A 23786-nucleotide genomic window follows, 5' to 3' on the forward strand; every position below is an offset into this window, starting at 1 on the left:
ACTGAAAAGTCAGACTCCTATTTACTCAAGACTGACGCTATAACAGCTGCAGTTCCTTGACCACAAAATATAGCTCTCTTGTCTGATTCTGAAGGAAACTGGAGATCAAGATAAAAAATAAATATTTATAAGAAGCTGAAAACCTGCTGAACAAAACTATCAAAACTTTGGAAATAGAAGCCAAATAGAACAAAAACCTTGGCTATAAATATTAGAAATTATAGATATTCAACTATTTTGTACCCTAAAGGCACCAATGAAACAGTGTGGCAAGAATGTACTCTTTGGACAACATGTCACTCTTTCCCTATTTAATCTTCTAAAGAACCTGAAACTCTTCAAAGAATCAATTGAAAGTTTGACTGGACAGTGGCGCAATAAGGGTATGTTCCAACAGAATGGGGAGGGGTAGGGAATATGCAATCAGGACAACTGGTCTGAACACTACCTGCTTCTTTCAAATACTCATATTAACCTTCAATACCTGTCATATTAGAAAGCTGGCCAGGGACTTCCAGCCAGTGGCACAGTGGTTAAGAATCCACCTACCAATGCAAGGGATATGGGTTCAATCCCTGGTCCGGGAAGATCCCACATACTGCAGAGCAACTAAGCCCATGTGCCACAACTACTGAGCCTGCACTCTAGAGCCCGCGAGCCACAATTACTGAGCCCGTGCACCTACAGCCTGTGCTCCGCAACAAGAGAAGCCATTGCAATGAGAAGCCCACGCACCGCAATGAAAAGTAGCCCCCACTCACCACAACTAGAGGAAGCCCGTGCACAGCAACAGAGACCCAATGCAGCCAAAAATAAATTAATTAATAAATTTTAAAAAAAAAAAGAAAGTTGGTCAACATTAATCAACAAAATTTAAGCAGCTATTAAAACTGGACAAATTGGCATACACGTAAACACTGTGTAATTCAGATATGTTTTCCAGAATTTTTTTAAGAGAAGCGAAGGCAAGATAAATTTGTGTTAAAGAAATCTCTGACCTTTCACATTATTTCCTGACAAAAGTCAGAATCTTCAGTGCAAGTCTTAGCATAAACCTCTAATGCAATCAGGTTTGTATATAAAATAAATAGAGTTTCTGGATTTTTAGAGAAACTTTTTTCTAAACTGAGTCACCTAGGATGAGATTCTTGAAGTGGGATGAATAAAGGTAAACAACTAATCTAATACTCACAAGCTTCCCATCCACTCTTTCTTCTCAGTCCCCGGTGGAGGGGCCTGGGTTTCCATCCTTACTGAGGCTCTGTGAAGTCAATCTGGGGCCCACAAATGGGGCCCGCCTCTGCTGGGGCGCAGACCTGAGAAGAGGCGTACCACTGTCAGGTCTGTCAGTGGCTCCCGTGACGGAAACTATCGTTTGGCATTCATCATATTACAATGGGGACACAGATCAGTGATGAAAGGCACCTAATTCCCTTTCTCTGTTCATAGTTCAGCGTATTTCTAAACTGTGCATGGCTGTGAATGAGGAATCCATACAGCTTTAATGTAAAACTAATTACTAAATACATCTAGTTTACAAATAATACCCTAGCCCATAGGTTTCCATTCTCGGACACCTAAAATTCATCAACAAATACGCAATTCTATCAAACTAGACAAGGCAGTTTTAGATTTGTGTCTGGACAATGATGAGAGCACGTCTCCTGTCACAAAAGATCAATGCGTGATTTTCTACTGCCCAGAGTACGGATTAAAGCACTGGAATAAGGAGCTGCTGGGCGGTCAGACAGAAAATGCACCTGCCACTGCTTCAAAATTTGTAGGGTTTAAATTCTGCAATGAAATACGTGGAAAATAACTTATAAAGAGACCAGATTCCTCCTTCTTCCTTTAATAAAGAAATACACTGAAGATGTGTGCAAATTATTCATGGATGATTTTAAATTCTGTCAAATCTAACATATATCTGAACGTTACATGAGCCTAAAACTATTTTCAGGATAGATTCCCCATTGACACTATCCAAATGGTATGTAACAAAAAGTATGCTCAAATAACATTCTTGCAAATGAAAAGTAGGGGTCTTTTTTTGTTTTGTTTGTTTTTTTACCTTCCATAGTTCAATGGCCACAGGCTGATGTGGTGGACTGTCACAGTATACATCATCCACAGTTTTTTTCCAAAACTGCATTCTCATCAGTCCAATTGTTTTCTCAGAGACGGAGTCCTTAACCTGTAAATAGTGTTTAAAAACTTTAATAAATGCACTGTTCACAGTCTCAAAAACCAGCATTTGTAACTGCATCATCATATAATTCAGCCAAAAATTAAGTTTCTCTACATTTAATTTTTCCTTGAAGTTATGTATCATTTAAATTATCATCATTATGAGTTTCCTAAGTAAAAGCTACAAATTATTTGGTGCTTATTCAAAACTATTTTCAAGGTCTGCATTCAAAAATAGGAGCAATTCTTCTAGAAAAAAATTGTAAGAAAAAACAAGGAGAGGGAGGGGGATCATTTTGTTTAAAAGAAATTTAAGAGAGAGATCAACCAGTCACATGTAGACCTATCTGAATCCTAATTTAAAGAGACAGAGACAACTAGGAAAATCTGAACACCAGACGTTTAATGATATTAAGAAATTATTGTTAAATTTTTAATATATAATAATGGTATTGTGGTTATTTTTTTAAGTGAGTTCTTTTAGAGATGCAAGTGAAATATTTGCAGATGGAAAAATTTGAGACTTACTTCAAAATAACCTGGAGGTGGGGATGAGGTGGGTGGGGAGTAAAGATGAGAAAACAAGACTGGCCATGAGTTAGTAACAGTTGGAGGTGGGTGATGAGGTATATGGGGGTTCATTATGCTTCTCTCTCTACATATGAATATATTTCATGCTGTATATGACTGAAGTTTTCCAAAACAAAGTTTTTACATAATAAGTGGAAGAGAAGAAAAACAATCCTCACAGGGTTAGTGATAGTAAAAATATTTTTGAGTCTTAAGATAAACCTAGGAAATAGAACCAGAGGCTTTTTAGAGGAAGCAGAGAAGGAACTAATATTTATTTATCAAATGTCAACAGGTACCAGGTACAGTACCAGAGGTTATCTGATCACAATCCTCACAACAAACTCACAGGGTCCTTACAAATACACCCATTTTACAAACACAGAAATTATGGCTCAAAAAGGTAGAAGTTTATCCCATGCTCTGCATACTCACAGCTCTTATAATGGAACCAGAAGGATATGTAAAAGATTGTGGGTGAGGGGAGGGGTTGACTACAAAGGGACACATAAGGGTTGATGGAATTGCTCTGTATCACGACTCTGGTGGTAAACACGTGACTCTAAGCAGTTCTCAAAACCTATAGGACTGTACACCACAAAAAGTGAATTTTACTGTGGTACATTTAAATAAACTCATTTATTTATTCACTAAGTAACTTTTTAAAAGATGATTATTAGACTCTCTCCCTCACTTACTACTGATTAAGAATGGCCCTGGGTCAAGCAAGAATCACCAATGCATGCTAAATCTAGGAGGTAAATTTTTTATTTTTAATTGAGCTATAATTGACACATAACAGTATCTTAGTGTCAAGTGTACAACATGATTTGATATATGTATATATTGTGAAATGATCACCATAGGTCTAGTTAATATCTATCACCATACATAATTAGGAATTTGTGTATACTGAGAACTTTCAAGATCTACTCTATTAGCAACTTTCAAACACATAATACAGTATTAGCTGTACATTACAATCCTATGACTTATTTACTTATAACTGGAAGTTTCTACCTTTTGACCACCCTCACCCATTTCACCCATCTCCCACCCACTGCCTCTGACAACCAGAAATCTGTTCTCTGCATCTATGAGTTTGGGGGGTTTTTTGTTTTGCTTTTGTTTTTGTTTTAGATTCCACATATACGTGAGATCATATGGTATTTGCCTTTCTCTAACTTACTTCACTTAGCATAAAGCCCTCAAGGTCCATCTGTGTTGTCACAAATGGCAAGATTTCCTTCTTTTTTATGTCTAAGTAATATTCCATTGTGTAGATATACCACATCTCTATCCAGTCATCCACCAATGGACACTTAGGTGGCTTCCATGTCTTGGCTATTGTAAATAATGCTGCAATGAACAAGGGGGTGCATGTATCTTTTCAAGTTAATATTTTCATTTCCCTTGGATAAACACCCAGAAATGAAATTACTGGATTATATGGTAGTTCTAGTTTTAGTTTTTTGAGGCACCTCCATGCTGTTTTCCACAGTGGCTGCACCTATTTACACTCCCACCAACAATGCACAAGGGCTCCCTTTTCTCCACACACTCTACAACACTTGTTATTTCTTGTCTCTTTGATAACATCTATCCTAATAGGTGTGAGGGGATATGTCATTGTGGTTCTGATTTGCACTTCTCTGATATTAGTGATGTTGAGCACATTTTCATATACCTATTTGCCATATATGAGGTAAATTTTGATGAGGACCATGGTCTTAAAATGTCTCCTCATAATTAACAAGGAAAAAATTGTTAACACCTTGACTAGTGACCAAAATTGGTATCGCCAATAAGAGGCATACAGACCTGTAATGCCTCCTTGTGATTCACGGAGGAGGACATACACCATTTAGGTAGTTAAGCATTAGACTAGATATATATAAATATAATCATGACAAAAAATAAACTCCAAATGAGAAATACTCAATTTTTGAAAAGGAACAATATTGTTTTTAAAATGTCAATGTAATAGAAGACAAAGAAAGGCTGTGGAAATGTTCCAGATTAAAGGAGGCCAAAGAGACATGAAAACTAAATGCAATACATTATCCTAGACTGGATCCTGTACAGAGGGTTAAAAAATGCCATAAAGGACATCATTGATAATCATCTGACAAAACTGGAAACCAGAAGGTAGATTAAATAAATGTACTGTATCAATCTCAAGTTTACTCAAACTGATAACTGTTATGTAAGAGAATATTCTTATGGTAATGAAATACAGCTCAAGTTTACAGGGATAAGGGCCATGGTGTAGTCAAGTTACTGTAAAATGATTCATAAGAAAAACAGTGCATGTATGTGTGTGCATATTTGTGTGTGTGTGTGTGCGTATACACAGAGAGAGACAGAGAGAGGGAGAGAGAGAGGGAGAAGGGGAGAGGGGCACAATATGATAAAGCAAATAGGGCAAAATATTAACAAAAGGGTATATGGGTATTTGTACTATTCTTACTTTGGTGTGTGTGAAATTATTTCCAAATAAAAAGTTTTTTTTTTTTTTTATGGTCTTGGTGCTGGGTAGGTCTCTTAGCAATGTTTAGTGTTCAGATCCCATGGCATACGGTCTATTCTCAATACAGCATCAAGAGTAATCCTTTAAAGAAGATGTGGCATATACACAAACACACACACACACACACACACACACACACACACACACACAATGGAATATTACTCAGCCATAAAAAAGAATGAAACAATGCCATTTGCAGCTATAAGGATGGACCTAGAGATTATCATACTAAATGAAGTAAGTCAGAAAAAAGACAACTACTACTTACCAAAGTGATATCATTTATTTGTGGAATCTAAAATATGACACAAATGAACTTATCTATGAAACAGAAACAAACTCACAGACATAGAGAACAGACTTGTGGTTGCCAAGAGGGAGGGATGGATTGGGAGTTTGGGACTAGCAGATGCAAATTATTATATACAGAATGGATAAACAACAAGGTCCTACTGTATAGCACAGGGAACTATATTCAGTATCTTGTAATAAACCATAATGGAAAAGAAAAAATAAATAAATACATTTTTAAAAAAGAGTCAATCCTTTTAGGAGGGAGATCAAGAAGGCAGAGTAGGAGGACACTGAGCCCACCTGCCCCCATGAACACATCAAAAATACATCTACATCGCGGAAAACAACGTGGAAACTGGCAAAAAGGCTCTTCTACAACCAAGGCTGAGAAGAAAGATGCACATGGAGTTGGGGAGGAAAGGAGAACCAATTAGGTTGGGACCCAGGCCCTTAGCAGGGGACACAGAAGAGGAGGGGGATATCACACACAGGCTCAAGGAACCACCCTGGGAAGCAAGGGGTTTGAGCCACACATCAAGCACCCCAGCCCAAGGGTCTGACACCAGTAACACAATTACCCTTAGCTGGTTTGAAAACCAGTGGGACTTACTGGAGGGCTGTAAGAAACCAAGACTCTGCTCGTGAAGAGTGTGCACACACTTACTTATTCCCGGAATAGCATGGAGGCTGCAGACTGAAAACTGCCTGCGGCTCTGACCAGCTGCCTGCTCCAGCCTCTCCTGCTCCAGCACTGCCATCCACTAGGGCGAAGGCTGTCATGGCTAAGGGGAGTACACACACTTAAAGAAAAGGAAGCCAGCTTGGGCCTGACTCTGCCTCTGAATAGGGTGAAGGCAGCCATTAACAGCATGCACATCAGGCTGCAGGCTGAAAACTGCCTGGGGCTCTGACTGGCTTCCCAGACCATTCCAGCATGTACCCCAGCCCACACTGGGCGCCTGCTCCAGCCCCTCTTGCTCTCGACTAGGGCTAAGGCGCCATTGCTAGAGGAGTGCACACACTTAGAAGGATGGGAGCCAGCTCAGACCAACCCTCAGGGCTTGTGCTCTAGCACCTTGGGCTGGAAGAGCAAAAGAAAAGCCCCAGCTCACACCTGGCTCTGGCTATAGCCCCTTCATCTATAGCCCTACCTCCCACCAAAGTGGTAGCTGCCAGCACACCCCAGGAGAAGACATGACCTATGCTCACTTCAGATCCAGCTCTCCCACCAAAGTGACTGGGCACAAGCAGACTGCATAGGGGCAGTCCCACCCAAGGACACCCCTTCAAGATTGGGACAGGTAACCACTCTTATCACCTAACTCATAGAGACAGAGAAAGTTAAACAATATGAGAAGACAAAGGAATATGTTTCAAATGGAAGAACAAGAAAAAAACCCTGAAAAAAACCCTAATGAAACAGACATAAATAATTTACCACATAAAGTATTCAAAGCAATAGTAAAAAGAATGCTAACTAAATTTGGGAAAAGAATGAATGAACACACTGAGAATTTTAACAAGGAACTAGAAAATATTAAAAAGAACCAGTCAGAGCTGATAAATACAATAAATGAAATGAAAAATGCACTAGAAGGAATGAACAGCAGACTAGGTGATAGAGAAGAACACATAAGTGATCTGGAAGAAAGAATAATGGAAATCACCCAATCAGAACAGCAAAAAGAAAAACAAATGTTAAAAAATGAGGATAGTTTAAGGGACCTCTGAGCCAACATCAAGTGTATTAACATTCACATTATAAGGATTCCAGAAGAAGAGAGTGAGAAAGGGGTAGAAAATGTATTTGATGAAATTATGGCTGAAAACTTCTTGAAGCTGAAGAAGGAAACAGATTTCCAGGTACAGGAAGCACAGAGAGTCCCAAGCAAGATGAACACAAAGAGACCCACACCAAGACACATCATAATTAAAATGGCAAAAGTTAAAGATAAAGAGAATCTTAGAGGCAGCAAGAGAAAAAAAAAAAACAAAAAGAGAGAAAAGCAGAAAAACATACAAGGGAATCCCCCTAAGGCTATCAGCTGATTTTTCTGCAGAAGCTTTGCAGGCCATAAGGGAGTGAGTGGCATGATATACTTAAACAGCTGAAAGGAAAAAACCTACAACCTAGGATACTCTGCCCAGCAAGGTTATCTTTCAGAACTGAAGGAGAGATAAAGAACTTCTCGGATAAGGAAAAAACTAAAAGAGTTTATCAGTACTAAACCAACCTTACAAGAAGTATTAAATGGTCTTCTTTAAGTGGAAAAGAAAAGGTTACAAGAAGTAAGAATTTATAGGGAAAAAAAAATGCCACTAATAAAGACAAATCATATAGTAAAGGCTGTGGATCAACCACTTAAATATTAAAGCCAGTATGCAGATTATAAAAAAAAAACTGTAAAAGCAACCATAACTACAATAAACAGTAAAGAGACAGACATGAAGATGTAAAATATGACATAAAAAACACAAAATATGAGGGAAGGGAGTAAAAAACGTAGATCTTTTAGAATGTATTTTAACTTAAAAGACTATCAGTTTAAGTCACGTAGATATAATTATTGGTCAACACATATGAACCCCATGGTAACCACAAATCAAAAACCTATAATAGATACACAAAAACCAGTAAGAAAGGAACCCAAGCATACTACAAAAGAAAATATAACCACAATGGAAGAAACAAAATGAAGAAGAAATTAACAGAGAAGAACTACAAAAACAATTGGAAAACAAGTAATAAAATGGCAATAAGTACATACCTATCAATAATTACTCTAAATGTCAGTGGACTACAATTACTTTAAATGTCAAAAGACACAGTATGGCTGATTGGATAAAAAACAAGATGCATCAACATGCTGCCTACAACAGACTCACTTCAGGGATAAAGACACACACAGAGTGAAAGTGAGGGAATGGAGAAAGATATTTCATGCAAACAGAAACGACAAGAAATCAGGAGTAGCAATATGCATATCAGACAAAATAGACTTTAAAACAAAGGCTATAACGAAAGAAAAAGAGCATTGTATAATGATAAAGGAACCAATAGAGCAAGAGGATATAACATTCATTATCATATATGCACGTAATATAGGAACATCTAAATACATAAAGCAAATATCAACAGACATAAAGGGAGAAATTGACAAAAACACAGTAATAGTAGGAGACTTTAACACCCCATTTACATCAAAGGACAGACAATCCAGAAAGAAAATCAATGAGTAAACAGTGGTCTTAAATGACACATTTGACCAGTTAGAATTAATAGATATCTACAGGACATTCCATACAAAAACAGAATACAAATTATTTTCAAGTGCACGTGGAACATTCTCTAGGACAGATCACATGCTAGGCCACAAAACAAGTCTGAAAAAATTTAAGAGGATAGAAATTATATCAAGCATCTTTTCTGACCACAACAGTATGAAAGTAGAGATCTATCACAGAAAGAAAAATGGGAAAAACATTTAACACATGGAGACTAAAAAACCAATGGGTCAATGAAGAAATCAAAGAGGAAATCAGAAAATACCTCGGGACAAATGAAAATAAAAGCACAACTTTCCAAAATCTATAGGACACACAGCAAAGAAGTTCTAAGAGGAAAGTTTATAGTGATACAGGCCCATCTCAAGAAACAAGAAAAATCTCAAATAAACAACCTAACCTACCATCTAAAGGAATTAGAAAAAGAAGAACAAACAAAGCCCAAAGTCAGCAGAAGGAAGGAAATAATAAAGATCAGAGCAGAAACAAATAAAATAGAGACCAGGAAAAGAAAAAAGAAAAAAGAAAAGTTCAATGAAACCAAGAGCTGGCTTTTTGAAAAGATAAACAAAATTGATAAGCCCTTAGCCAAGCTCATTAAGAAAAAGAGAGAGAACACAAATAAACAAAGTAAGAAATAAAAGAGAAGAAATTACAACTGATATCACAGATACAAAAAAATCAGAAGGGAAAACTATGAACAGTTATATGCCAACAAATTGGACAATCTAGAAGAAATGGATAAATTCCTAGAAACTACAATCTTCTGAAACTAGACCAAAAGAAATAGATAATCTGAACAGACAGATCACTAGTAATGAAATTGAATCAGTAACCAAAAAACTCCCAGCAAACCAAAGTCCGGGACTGGACAGCTTCACAGGGGAATTCAACCAAATACACAAAGAGGAGCTAATACCTATCCTTCTCAAACTACTCCAAAGTATTGAAGAGGAGGGAAGATTCCCAATCATGAGGCCACCATTACCCTGATACCAAAACTAGACAAAGACACTACAGAAAAAGAAAATTACAGGCCAATATCTCTGATGAATGTAGATGTAAAAATCTTCAACAAAATATTAGCAAACCAAATTCAACAATATGTAAAAAGGATCATACACCATGGGATTTACTAAATCCAATTGGGATTTACATCCCATTTACAAGTGGGATTTACTAAAATGATGAAAGGATGGTTCAATATCCACAAATCAATTAATGTGACACCATATTAATAAAACAAAGGATAAAAATCACGATTATCTCAGTAGACTCAGAAAAAACATCTGACAAAATTCAACATTCATTCGTTCATGATAAAAACTCTCATCATGGGGCTTCCCTGGTGGCACAGTGGTTGAGAATCCGCCTGCCAACGCAGGGGACACAGGTTCGAGCCCTGGTCTGGGAAGATCCCACATGCCGCGGAGCGACTGGGCCCGTGAGCCACAACTACTGAGCCTGTGCGTCTGGAGCCCGTGCTCCGCAACGGAAGAGGCCAAGACGGTGACAGGCCGGCGCACCGTGATGAAGCGTGGCCCCCGCTCGCCGCAACTGGAGAAAGCCCTCGCACAGAAACGAAGACCCAACACAGCCAAAAATAAATATAAATAAATAAATAAATTTATTTAAAAAAAAAAAAAACTCTCATCAAAGTTGGTATAGAGGAAACATCTCAACATAATAAAGGCCAATTATGACAACCCCATAGCTAACATCATACTCAATGGTGAGAAGTTTCTTCTCTAAAATCAGGAACAAGACAAGGATACCCACCCTCGCCACTTCTATTTAATATGGTTTTGAAAGTCCTAGCCACAGCAATTAGACAAGAAAAAGAAATAAAAGGCATCCAAATTGGAAGGTAAGAAGTAAAACTGTCACTATTTGCAGATGACATGATACTATATAAAGAAAACCCTAAATCTCCACCAAAAAACTATTAGAACTAAGAAATGAAGTCAATAAAGTTACAGGATATAAAATAAATATACAGAATTTTTTTGCTTTTCTAATACACCAATAATGAACTATAGGAAAGAAAAAGCAAGAAAACAATCCCGTTTAAAATCACATCAGAAAGAATAAAATCCTAGGAATAAATTTAACCAAGGAGGTGAGAGACCTATACTCTGAAAACTAAAAAACACTAATGAAGAAAACTGAAGATAATACAAAGAAATGGAAAGATATCCCGTGTCCATGGATTGGAAGAGTTAATGTTGTTAAAATGTCAAGCCTACTCAAAGCAATCTACAGATTTAATGTAATCCCTATAAAAATACCCATGACATTTTTCACAGAACTAGAACATATAATCCTAAAATTTATATGGAATGACAAAAGACCCTGAACAGCTGAAGCAATCTTGATAAAAAAGCATAAAGCTGGAGATACCACACTCCTTGATTTCAGACTATACTACACAGGTACAGTGATCAAAACAGTATGGTACTGGCATTAAAACAGACACATAGATCAATGGAACAGAATAGAGAGCCCAGAAATAAACCCATGCATTTATGGTCAATTAATCTTTGACAAAAGAGGCAAAAATATACAATGGGGAAAGACAATCTCTTCAATAAGTGGTGCTGGGAAAACTGGACAGCTACATGTAAAAGAATGAAATTAGAACATTTTCTCATATTATATATGAAAATAAACTCAAAATGGATTAAAGACCTAAATGTAAGACGACACCATAAAACTCCTAGAAAATAGGCAAATCACCCTCTGACCTATGTCATAGCAGTATTTTTTTGGATCTTTCTCCTCAGGCAAAGAAAACAAAGGCAAAAATAAACAAATGGGGCCTAATTAAACTTAAAAGCTTTTGCACAGCAAAAGAAACCATCAACAGAGTGAAAAGACTACCTACTGAATGGGAGAAAATATTTGCAAATATTTGCAAATGGTATGTCTGTTGAGGGGTTAATATCCAAAATATATAAACAGCTCATACTCGATATCAAAAAAACAAACAATGCAATTAAAAAATGGGCAGATGACCTGAACAGACACTTTTCCAAAGACAATATACAGATGGCCAAGAGGTACATGCAAAAATGCTGAACATCACTAAGCATCAGGGAAATGCACATCAAAACCACAATGAGATACCACCTCACATCTGTCAGAATAGCTGTCACAGAAAAGACCACAAATTAAGAAATGTTGGCATGGATGTGGAGAAAAGGGAGCTCTAGTACACTGTTGGTGGGAATGTAAATTGGTGTACCCACTGTGAAAGCAGTATGGAGGCTCCTCAAAAAACTAAAAATTGAACTACCGTATGATTCAGCAACTCCAATCCTGGACATACATCCAAATTAATCAAAAATAATGTACATTATCACTTGTATGTAGAATCTAAAAAATAAGACAAATGAATAAACATAACAACAACAAAAAAAGACAAGCAGACTCACAGATATAGAGAACAAAGTAGTGGCTACCAGTGGGAAGAGGGATGAGGGGAGAGACAAGATAGGGATAAGGGATTAAGAAGTACAAACTACTATGTATAAAATAAATAAGACACAAGGATATACTGTACAGCACAGGGAATACAACCAATACTTTGTAATAACTTTAAATGGAGTAAAATCTATCAAAAATATTGAATCATGGTTGTACACGTCAAACTAATATAATATTGTAAATCAACTATACTTTAATTAAAAAAAATTTTTTTAAAGGGTAATTCTTCAGAAACATGACAAACAGGTGATGCCTTTCTCTGCTCAGAACCTTCCAATGGTTTTCCATCTCACTCAGAGTAAATGCCAAAGTGACTGAAGTGGTCTCCAAGACCTTACTTTTCTGGCCCAGATACCTCTAACCTAATCTCCTCCCACACTCTCCCTCCTTTCTCTGTTGTGCCACACTGGCCTTCTCGGCTTTGAATATGTCAGGCACACTTACATCTCAGGGCCTTTGCACTTGCTGCTCCTTCTGTCTAGAAGACTCTTCAGCCACGTATCTCACTCCCTTGCCTCCTTCAAATCTTTGCTAAAATGCCACCGTCTCAGTGAGGTTTTTCCTGATCACCCTACTTAACACAGGAACCCCTGCTATACCTAGCCTTCCCTATCCTCCTTAATTTTTCTGTACAGTATTTACTTGTTCCTTGAATACAGGGACTTTGTATGTTTTATTCAATGCTATAACCCAGTACTTAAAATAGTGCCTAGCATATTTTGGACAATACCTGTTGAATGAATGAACAAGACTGTGTGTGTAAAAAAGCAGTAAGACAGACAGCCATAGGGAGATGGAAGTGGCATCTTGTGCAGGGCAGTGGGACCAAGGGGCAGCCAGGTGGACACTGCCTGGAGTGGCACACAGGTGCGAGGCTACCTGCAGAGTTGAATTTATTTAAATTAAAAAAAAAAAAAAAAAAAAAAGCAAGACATTCCTATAAGGTGACAGAGAATCACGGAAAATATGGAAGATTTATTTATTAAAAATGGAATTTTAATTATTTTAAAGTTATAATGGAAGATCACATTGGGTACTATTTATTGTTAAATTGTGACTGACTTAAGATGCTGAAGTGTAGTTTATACCTGAAAAAGGATGAAGTAAAAAAATATAGACCCATGACTTCTAGAAATATACCGAGGACAAACAGCCAGACTCTATTACTCTCTGCAGATTTATAGTGTCTAACCACAATTATGCCTCAGTACTATACTCACATCCTTTCATTTGCCCCTACTTCACGTCCTATCATATTCACCAGAAAGGCTGTGTCAAAACCTGTCATACTCTTCAAGACTCCAAACCCTCCTGTGCTCCCTCACTCTCAATAACTAACCTCTCCATTTCATTTACTAAGAAGATCAACGCCATTCTATCTCAACTCCCTCAATTACATTCTCCATCTCAATTTATCTTATATCAGCACACATTCTGTCCAGTCTAAGAGAAAGAAGAGTCGCTCCTTTGTTTGTAATTCTTTAGAAAAAATGTGAGTTAGTATGATATAAGGTCTGGGTTTGCTATAATTGCTTCAATTTCCATTTCACTTTAAAGCTAAAAACTCAATTTAAAAAGTGCTTTGAAGAACTGCCATATACATGTAAATTATGCAAATGTTGTAAAGAATAAGCAGTAATACTCTGATTAACCTTTCAATTAACAGACAAATGTGCAGTGTTAATTGCATAGTTTTATAATATCCTTAAAAATAGAAATTCCAGGATGGTCTTTCCAAAAACATTAAGTTCATTAGCTAGTTTTATTTTTGGAATTGAATTGTTACGCAGGAGAAAGAAATCACCAGCAGAAACCTTAAACACATCTAGCATATAAATTACAACTATATTTCTTTATTGTTCAGCATTAAACATATTACATCACTATTTTTACAAATAATTTTTAAGGTATTTTAATACCAGCCTGAGCCAGTTCCACATTGAAAGCTCTCAGTGCAAAAGCAGAGCTTCTGGATTCTGCAGGGAGTAGCAGGGAGCATAAATAGCCTTCATAATCTCGTTTCCTATAATAAATAAGCAAAAAAAGATAATTACTTTTCACTTTCCAAACTGCACACAAAAAAATACTGACCAAAATGAACTGAAAACAAGGCTTCAACTCAAAATAGCCCCCAAGTTTCCTATATTTTATATGTTTCTCTACAATTATAAAAAATTTATGTGCTTCCAATCCCAGACCAGTTAAAATGAATAATCAATCTCTACTAATTTATTTTGACTTATATAATATATATATAATTTTAACTGTTTCAGAATCACTTTGGTTTTAGTAAGAATTCAAATGAGTTACAGATGTAGAAATCAAGAAAACAGTGCCAGCAAGTATTGGTATGAACTCATGGTTTTGAATGCATAGACAAATATATACAGAAGACAAAGACAGAGAACAATATGCGGGGTGTGTGGGAGGGTGCACCTGTGTGTATGCGCACACACTCACACTTACTTCTATTTCCCTACAGCATCTGCTGACAAAGCCTAGAAACAATGATATCCGTCCCCCCATACCCACAGTGTCAGCGAACACACCTTGATTTCTCCACTGAAAGAAACTAAGGCTCCTTGAAGGAATGACTGTCTCCAGGGCTGGTGCAAGGAAAATACCAGATAAGCCTGAAACATCTTCTTGAGCAGAAAGTAAACAAACGTTCAAAGAATGGAGTGACTTGTTAAAAGGACAAAGAAATTGGCTTGATGAAGTTCTATTGGCCAAGTCTGGGACAATTTGAGCAACAAAAAAATAATGACAGTAAAAGATTGTAACAGGACCCCATGAGCTCATACCAATATAAATGAATGAATAAATACAAAGAGAAGGAAAAACTTGAAAACCAGTACAATGCCAACTGATAAACCTATAAGACATGATTGAATTTTTAAAATCACCACTTGATAACTATTAAAGTAAAAACTCATTCAAGCAAATATCAATAAATGTCTGAAAATGTTAAACAGGTGAAAGTTTGAAAGAAAAAGAGTATTTACATAGTATTAAAGTATCTCCTCACAAAATAAATATTATTTGCTAACATTCTTATTAATTTACAAGGGAGAAACCTGAAAGACACTTGAGAACCAAGTAACAAAAAGTTCACTCCACAGTAGTAGGATAAATCAACACCATGTGCTTTCTGACATGATACTGAGAAAAGCACAGCATAACTTCTGTAATATTCCTGCAAAAATTGTGTAAATCATGAGTAAACATTAAAAAAACCCAAACTGAAAGTCTACAAAGTAGCCTGTCCTGTTCTCTTAAAAAAAAAAAAAAGTCAAGTTCATTAAAGATAAGGAAAGACTGAGAAACTGTCCCAGACTGGAGAAGACTAAAGACACATGACAACTAAATGTAGCACATGATCCTGGATATATGAAAGACATAACAGACTAATTAGCAAAATGTCAATGGAGTCTGTGGATTAGATGGTAATACTGGATCAATTTTAATATCCTGATTTTGATGGTTATACTATGGTTATATGGGAGAGAATCCTTGTGTATTAAAAACACACACCAAAATAATAAGGGGGGTAATGGGGCATCTACATCTTATTCTCAAGTGGTTCAAAACGTTAACAATGAGGGAATTTGGGTGAAGAGTACATTGGAGCTCTGTGTACTATTTCTGTAACTTTTATGTGAATTTGAAATTACTTTAAAATGAAAAGTTAAAAAAAATATAATCCTTACTATATTCATTCTAGGATGACTTAAGTATAAAGTGCTTACCAGGGCTTCCTTGGTGGCACAGTGGTTAAGAATCTGCCTGCCAATGCAGGGGACACGGGTTCAAGCCCTGGTCCGGGAAGATCCCACATGCCACGGAGCAACTGGGCCCGTGAGCCACAACTACTGAGCCTGTGCTCTAGAGCCCACGAGCCACAGCTACTGAAGCCCATGTGCCACAACTACTGAAGCCCGCGTGCCTAGAGCCCGTGCTCCGCAACAAGAGAGGCCACTGCAATGAGATGCCCACGCACCACAACGAAGAGTAGCCCCCACTCACCACGACTAGAGAAAAGCCTGCGCGCAGCAACGAAGACCCAGCGCAGCCATACATACATACATACATAAATAAATAAATATAAAGTGCTTACCAGACTGCCTATTGACAAGGCTACTTTCACTGTAATACACTGGAACTTTACTATAACAGTATTTCCTATAAAACAGTACTCAGCATAAAATGGGTCCAACCTCATTCCATGGAGTTTAGGTTTTGAAATTCAGACTACTCCCACTTTTCAACTGGTTCACACTTTGTCGTGTGGCTAACAGAGAACTTAAACCTTCACAATTCCCCCAACTTCCACATAAACAAAGGGAGAGATCATGAATAGATAGCAGTAACCTTGTTATCACAAGACAGCTCTACTAAAAAATCTCACCATATGCGGTTTCAGCTACAATATGGAGAGTTCAGACAAAACTTTATAGCTTATACTTGTAAATATATATAGATGTAAACATTTCTAAATTTTATTTTATTACAAACAGTCTCTAAACTTCAAAAGTGTTTAAAACACCTGAAAGTTAATATGAGACAGTAAGAAAACACTGAACAGGAATCAAACTACAATCTTAATTTCCATCATTCAACTAGTTATTGACAGAAATGATCCCAGTCATGTCTATTTCCTAACTTGAAAAATGAGGATTGATATCCTACCTGTTTCATATCTCCTTAAAAATAACCAATATGTGAAGTACTTCAAGTTTCTTACACAAAAATGAAAAATGAAATGAAGACATAACAAAACTGTAACAGTCTTTGGGAAATAAGATATTCTACACAGCTAATGGTTTGCCCTGTTAACAATTTTTAAAATACTTTGGTTGGAAATTTTTCTAAACAATATTACCCACTTCTTTACATTAAATAGGATATACTATTTAACCATTTCTTCATCAATCAGGATCATTGTTATCAACATTGATCACTGGTATACAAGGATAACCTATAAATAGCTAACCAAGGTCCAGTTACCTAAGAACTGTTCCAGATAATGAGAAATGCTACGCTATGATGGCTTTATACAGCAGCAGGGTCAATAACCTTTCATTCATTCATTCATTCAAACATTTATTCAGTGTCTAGCACATGCCAGGCACTGCGCTAGACACTGAAGATAGGTATAGACTTCAGTCTAGCAGGGAGAAACAGACATATGAGAAGTAAGCATATCTAGTGCTAGGACTGCTATGCTAATTCCATGGACCTGTGCCACTGAAGCACAAAAGAAGTGGTTCCTCAGTGAGGCTGGAGAACCGCACTTCCAGATACCACCACTGCCACCTCCTCATCTTATTATAACACTAATCCCAAGGCCTGAGGCGGTGTTCCTCAAACCAAATCCCAAGAAGCCTATGTAAATTAGGCTTGAGATTTTCCCAGGAACCTTGATTCCTAGAAGATCCTCGGCTGGCTAATCTGAAGTTATAGCCTAGTATCTTGTCTGATATTTGGAGGCCGTGCATATGATACATGTCCAAAACAACCCTGCACGCACAATTTCAGAGGCCAAATCTTGCAAAGATTAATGGACAATTAGAAGCTAAAAGTTCTAACCTTCCTTTCAAGTTCATTTTGTTTTTATTTTAAACTATTTATTGAGCATTTGTTATGTACCAGCATTTTTATATACATCATGTAATTTAATCCTCACAACCATGTTATAAAGTAGAAATCTACAAATGAGGAAATAGCTGAATCTTAAAGTAATTAACTTTCCCAAGTGACAGAGCTAGGATTAATAAACTCAGATAAGGTCTGCCTGCTGCCTACTTTTCGATAAATCGCTAGAGTCAACAGCCTCCATTCCACTTAAATACCAATATGGACAGATTAAGTATCTGGCCATTTATAAATATATATTTGAGAAAAACTGTTATGTGATATCCACAGACTATTTCTAGAAGAATATATAAGAAATTAGTAAGACCCTGGATAGGAAAGTTAGGACACTATTGGTGTCAAAGAAAAACTGCACTGAACAAGTGGATATGGATGGTATACGTTTTGGTAACTTAAATTTCTTTTTTTTTTTTTTTTTTAATTAATTTATTTATTTTTGGCTGTGTTGGGTCTTCGTTTCTGTGCGAGGGCTTTCTCTAGTTGTGGCAAGCGGGGGCCACTCTTCATCGCGGTGCGCGGGCCTCTCACTATCGCGGCCTCTCTTGTTGCGGAGCACAGGCTCCAGACGCGCAGGCTCAGTAGTTGTGGCTCACGGGCCCAGTTGCTCCGTGGCATGTGGGATCTTCCCAGACCAGGGCTCGAACCCGTGTCCCCTGCATTGGCAGGCAGATTCTCAACCACTGCGCCACCAGGGAAGCCCCTAAATTTCTTATCATCAAAAAATGATAACTTAAAAATATATATAGATGAATATAATCTTTTTGGCTTTTACAATTCTTAATGACCTGATTTCCACTAATGCTACCATGTTTCTCCTACAAGCAATCAACAAGTAAATAAGGTGGGGTAGGAACACTATTTTAAAAAGTGATTAAAAACAAAACAAAATACTGAAATGCATGGGAATGTTGTCGTTATGCTACATTTTGCTACAATGGAATTCAAACAAATTGGATTTACTAGCCCAATCAAATTCAAGATAGTTTAACTATTCTAGCACTTCTCAGAAGTCCTTGAGACCAGGTACTTTGAGACTTTTTGCCACTGTTACGAATTAAGGGCAGCAAAAGGGCAGCGGGGGCGAGGCCGGGGGGTGGTGGTGGTAAGCCATTCACTCCTGAAGTCAGGCCTGGATTCCAAGGCAGGCCCCTGCCCACATGTACCAGGTAACCTGATTCATCCAATTTATCCCACAAATGATTAACAGCGACTCCTATGTGCTATGCCTTTCGCATGTTACCAGAATAACTGACTTTATGAGGCTTAGATTCCACTGAACTCAGGTAAATTCCAGAATCTCTCTAAACCTTCATTTCCACGTCTGTTAGATGAGATAATAAAGTTTATACCGTACTCACTGTACCCCTGCTTTGTGCCAGGCACTGTTCTAAATGCTCTAATCCACATAACTGTAAGTGGTAGGTCTACAACTGTTCCCTCATACTTTGTAACAAAAATTAGATAATTTACTTGTAAACTACTTTGCATAGTGCCTGACACATAGGAAGAACTCAAAGTTAACTACTGCTTAATTAAAATTAGTTACTAGCCATCTTTCGAATGTTAAAAAGCAATTCATGCAAAACGTTTAATTAGGTAAAAGTTAAGGCTCGGGCAAGGGGACAGACGAAGGAATTTTGCCACAATTTTGTGACCAGTGTGAAAGCTCCTGTTGCCTCACTCCCCCATACACCCGAGCTCACACGCTGAGGGACACGGGGAAGGTGCAGGTCCGCCCCGAGGCCCGCCGCGCCCACCAGGGTCCCTTTCGGCCTGCTCCCCGACCTCCCGGCCGGGGGCAGTCGGGCTCGCTCACCGCAGCAGCTCCAAGCAGTAGCGGTCAGTGCCCGAGGCGCCAGGTCCGCTGACCGCGGCCACGCTCCGCCCGGACCCCGCGGGATCCGGGAGCCGCCGTGCGTGCGCCCACAGGCCCCTGGGCGGCCGGCGGCGGCACAGGCCGGGGACGCCGGGCCGTAGCGGGCCCCACGCCGACACCAGCGCGGAAGCAGCCATGACAGGGACGCCGCCGTGCCCTTCGACCTCGCGCTGTTAGCGCGCGGACACGCCTCGCCTCGCCACGCCCCGCCACGCCCCCGGCAGCTCTGTCTGCGAACCTCTTTGCGGCGGGAAGGAGACCGCTGGGCGCCCCTCGGAGATGAGACAGGTGTCGCTGTGGTCCCCTGCATCTGCGCCTCCGCCGCGCTCCTCGGCCTTATAGGTTCCAGGAAAGCCCCGCCTAAATTCGACGGATCTCGCCCGGGCTCTCCCCCTTCCTTCCAGGTCCTTCTGAAGATGTATTGATATTTATCGAGGCAGGAGGAAAGAGAATAATCTGACAGTTTACTAGCTTGATTTATAACTTTTAAACATTTATTCACATGGTATGTGAGCCTCCTTTGGCACTCTTACCATCAGGCCCCTCAAATATTAGAGTTGGGTCTAGTTGCCACCACCTGACCTGGTCCAAGCCAGCAGCTGCCTACATCTGGATCCCAGTAACACCTCCTGCCTCCAGATTTGACCAGATTTTTCGCGCTGCAGCCACACTTGTTCTTTCTAAAGGGTGCCTCTGATCATGGCCCCTCCCTGCTTGACCAGTTTTACTGCGTGTTGGATAAAGCTCCTCCACGATAGTAGCCTCTTTTTACCTTTCAGCCTCAACCCTAGCTATCTGCATTTGTGACCCCATTTTAATGTTTCTCCTTAAACCCATGGGAGAGTACTCTGTTGTCTGGACCTAAGAACTCCAGCCAATTCACCCTGCTTTGGTTTTCCTCCCTGACACTGGCTCTCTTCAGCCTATGCAGGGCCTCAGTCCCTCCTGCATAATATTCTGTTTTCTCTCTGGGCTTCTGTCCTTTAGTTCTGACAGACACACACTAGTGTTTCTGATACCAAAGTTTAATAAACCTGCTCAGTTAAAAAAAAATCACTTATCTACATCTCTAGTTCTGGTCTCCTGCCTAGCTGGACTTTTCCATCTCCACATCTTGCCATTACTTCAAAGTTTATGTCTAAAAACCAAATTAAACTAACTCCTCTCCTTAGTCTTTTTATCTGGACAGTGTCCCCCTTCTCACAACCAGGGGAAACACTTTGGAGTCACCATTACCTCTTCCTGCTTCTATATCTAATGTAATCTAACTTGTCAGGTCCTGTCAATTCTTTTACCTTCCTATACTCACATCCATGGCAGCATAACTTATGCAAAACTACCTGGATTCAGATCCTCGTTCTACCTCCTACTATCACTGTGACCTTGGGTGACAGACTTACCTTTTCTTGTGCTTCAGATCCCTCCCCTGTGAAATGGTAATAGTAATAGAACCTACCTCATAAAGTTCTTGTGAGAATTAAATGAGTTAATATCTTCCAGGCATCTAGGGCAATGCCTGGCCCATAAATAGTACTCAAAACAAGTCATCTGTGTAGGGAAAACATTAAGAAAGACTGTTTAAAGGGACCAAAAAGATTGCTGGGTGTCTTAATGGAAAGTTAGACATTGTCCAGTTTATCTGATTTTATGGGGGTTTTGTGCCTTTCATTGTCTTTGAACTATTTTACAATTCTGTAAGTTGCAGAATATTGACAATAATGCAAATAATTCTTGTCCATAATTTATGCAAATTATATCCATAGGAGATTCAGTTGATTATTGTTCTATGGATATTATCTGTTTTTGCCAGTTTCATATCTATTAAGCAGATTTACTTAAGCATTCCTGACTGCCTATAGATGTCTAGTAGTTTGAATACTTCTTTTTTTTAATACTTCTTTGAATTGGTTGCAAAATCTTACTGTTTCCCCCACTAATTAATGAGTTAAATGAAATTTTTAACATGTGTTGACTTTATATCTGTACGAGATCATGACTATACAGTTTTGTTAAAAATTATTTCTTAACAGTTATCATTGGCTATTATTACCTTCTCTTTTGTTTTATTTCCCATACCCAATTTCACATCTTTCTGATAGACCTATTTCATTTGTTTTCTTGTCTCCAGGACAGTCAATCTATTTCAAAAAATATAGCCATTTCTAATAATTCACATAATCATAAATGCATAATAAAGATGTTATGAGCCTTTAGATATTTAAACTTGAAGGCAGAATTTCAATTAACGGCAATAGAAGAAAAATTAAGAACTTTTAAAATTATTCTATGGATAACACGCTGTCACCAACTAACATTTATTGAACATCTATTATTTGCCAATCTTGAAGTTAATTTTTTTTTAGAGTTATGAATACATGAAAATATTTCCTTAGTGTAATTTCTTGGTATTAAAATCAGTATATTTGAAATATGCATACACTTCTCTTCAATCAAGGTTATAATCCAGACAGAAGCTCAGTGCTTAACCAAAAAATTAACATTAAGAAATAACTGCCCACAGAAGCACAATTTGTTAACTTGGCCTTTAGCTGTGACAGTTGCTTACTCTGTCATCTTTGAGTTTATGACTGTCTTCATGGAGACTATAACTGATTCATCTGTGTAATTGTGAATGAAATATAATAAAATTTATTTCCAAGCTTTAGCCCAATAAAGATTGTCCTATGGTTGTTGCTACATTGTAAAGAGCTGTGCATTATTATTCCAGAGTATTGCTCCACGTCTTATTTTTTTCCATGGCCTCTGTTAAGAAGCGAGTGTCATTCTTTATGTTAAGAGTCAGGCTGGCCTGTTGGCTTTTTTTTTTTTTTTAATAAATTTATTTATTTATTTTTGGCTGTGTTGGGTCTTCGTTTCTGTGCGAGGGCTTTCTCTAGTTGCGGCAAGCGGGGGCCACTCTTCATCGCGGTGCGCGGGCCTCTCACGATCGCGGCCTCTCTTGCTGCGGAGCACAGGCTCCAGACGCGCAGGCTCAGTAATTGTGGCTCACGGGCCCAGTTGCTCCGTGGCATGTGGGATCTTCCCAGACTAGGGCTCGAACCCGTGTCCCCTGCGTTGGCAGGCAGATTCTCAACCACTGTGCCACCAGGGAAGACCCGGCCTGTTGGCTTTTATATGACACCTTGAGTATCTAAAGGGTCTGAGAGGGTCTGCACCAGACCACAGCTGGTTAAATCTCCCCAGACAAGAATACTCCACACACCTCCTCCAACTTTTCCATGGCCCTCAGGGATCAACTAACTTCTCCTAGGTCCATTTTGTTTTGTTATATGTTTTTTATTATATATATGTTTTCTTTTTCTTAAATCTCATTAAAGGAAATTTGGAAAATATAGGCAAAAGTAGGAAAAAATCATGCTAGAGCCTATAATTCAAACAGTTACTATTCACGTTTTGTATTTTCTTCCAACCTTTTTTCTATGCATAGGCTTTTTGCTTGTTTTTACATACTGCCTGTACAATGTTATTTGATTAGCCTAATATGCTCATGCACATTTTCTTATGCTATTATTTCATTCATTTTGAAACATTTATTAAGAATCTACTCTGTGCCTACACTGTACCAGTTGCTAGGATTCCAGTGAACAAATACCTATGTTCCATGTCCTCAAAGAACTTACTCTTTAGTGGTAAAGACATTTAAACAAACAAAAATCATCACAAATCAATATATAATTACAAAATATGATAACTGCTGTTGTATTAATAAGGATATAGGTTCAGCTGCTCAAATAAAGACACAAAATAACACTGCTGTAAACAAAGTAGACATTATTCTTCTTTGAAGTAGCAATTTGTATGTAAGCAATCCGGGGTTGCATGGAGATTCCAGGGTCCCAGAGACCTAGGCTCTTCCAGTCTGGTTGTTCTATCATCTGAAGA

At 38.3% G+C, this 23786-nt stretch overlaps 1 protein-coding gene across 7 annotated transcripts in view; it reads right to left on the minus strand.

The window, feature by feature from the left end:
- The window catches only part of NDUFAF6 (NADH:ubiquinone oxidoreductase complex assembly factor 6), a 36890-nt gene extending 16675 nt beyond the window's left edge, over positions 1–20215 (minus strand). For 4 of the 7 annotated variants that reach the window (XM_059901906.1, XM_059901908.1, XM_059901907.1 and 1 more), the window contains exons 1-3: positions 19824–20034; positions 14276–14375; positions 2072–2194 (exon numbers count right to left, since the gene is read on the minus strand). In XM_059901906.1, the coding sequence (XP_059757889.1) occupies positions 2072–2194; positions 14276–14375; positions 19824–20020 (420 nt within the window). In that variant the 5' untranslated portion in view covers positions 20021–20034. Of the gene's footprint in view, positions 1–1192; positions 1281–2071; positions 2195–14271; positions 14376–19823; positions 20035–20121 lie in introns of those variants that run through there. The other 3 variants (XM_059901911.1, XM_059901909.1, XM_059901910.1) reach the window with 3 other exon arrangements.
- Positions 20216–23786: the final 3571 nt, after the last annotated feature.

The sequence above is a fragment of the Balaenoptera ricei genome, chromosome 17 (assembly GCF_028023285.1).
Source record: "Balaenoptera ricei isolate mBalRic1 chromosome 17, mBalRic1.hap2, whole genome shotgun sequence".
NCBI classification, from domain to species: Eukaryota; Metazoa; Chordata; class Mammalia; order Artiodactyla; family Balaenopteridae; genus Balaenoptera; species Balaenoptera ricei.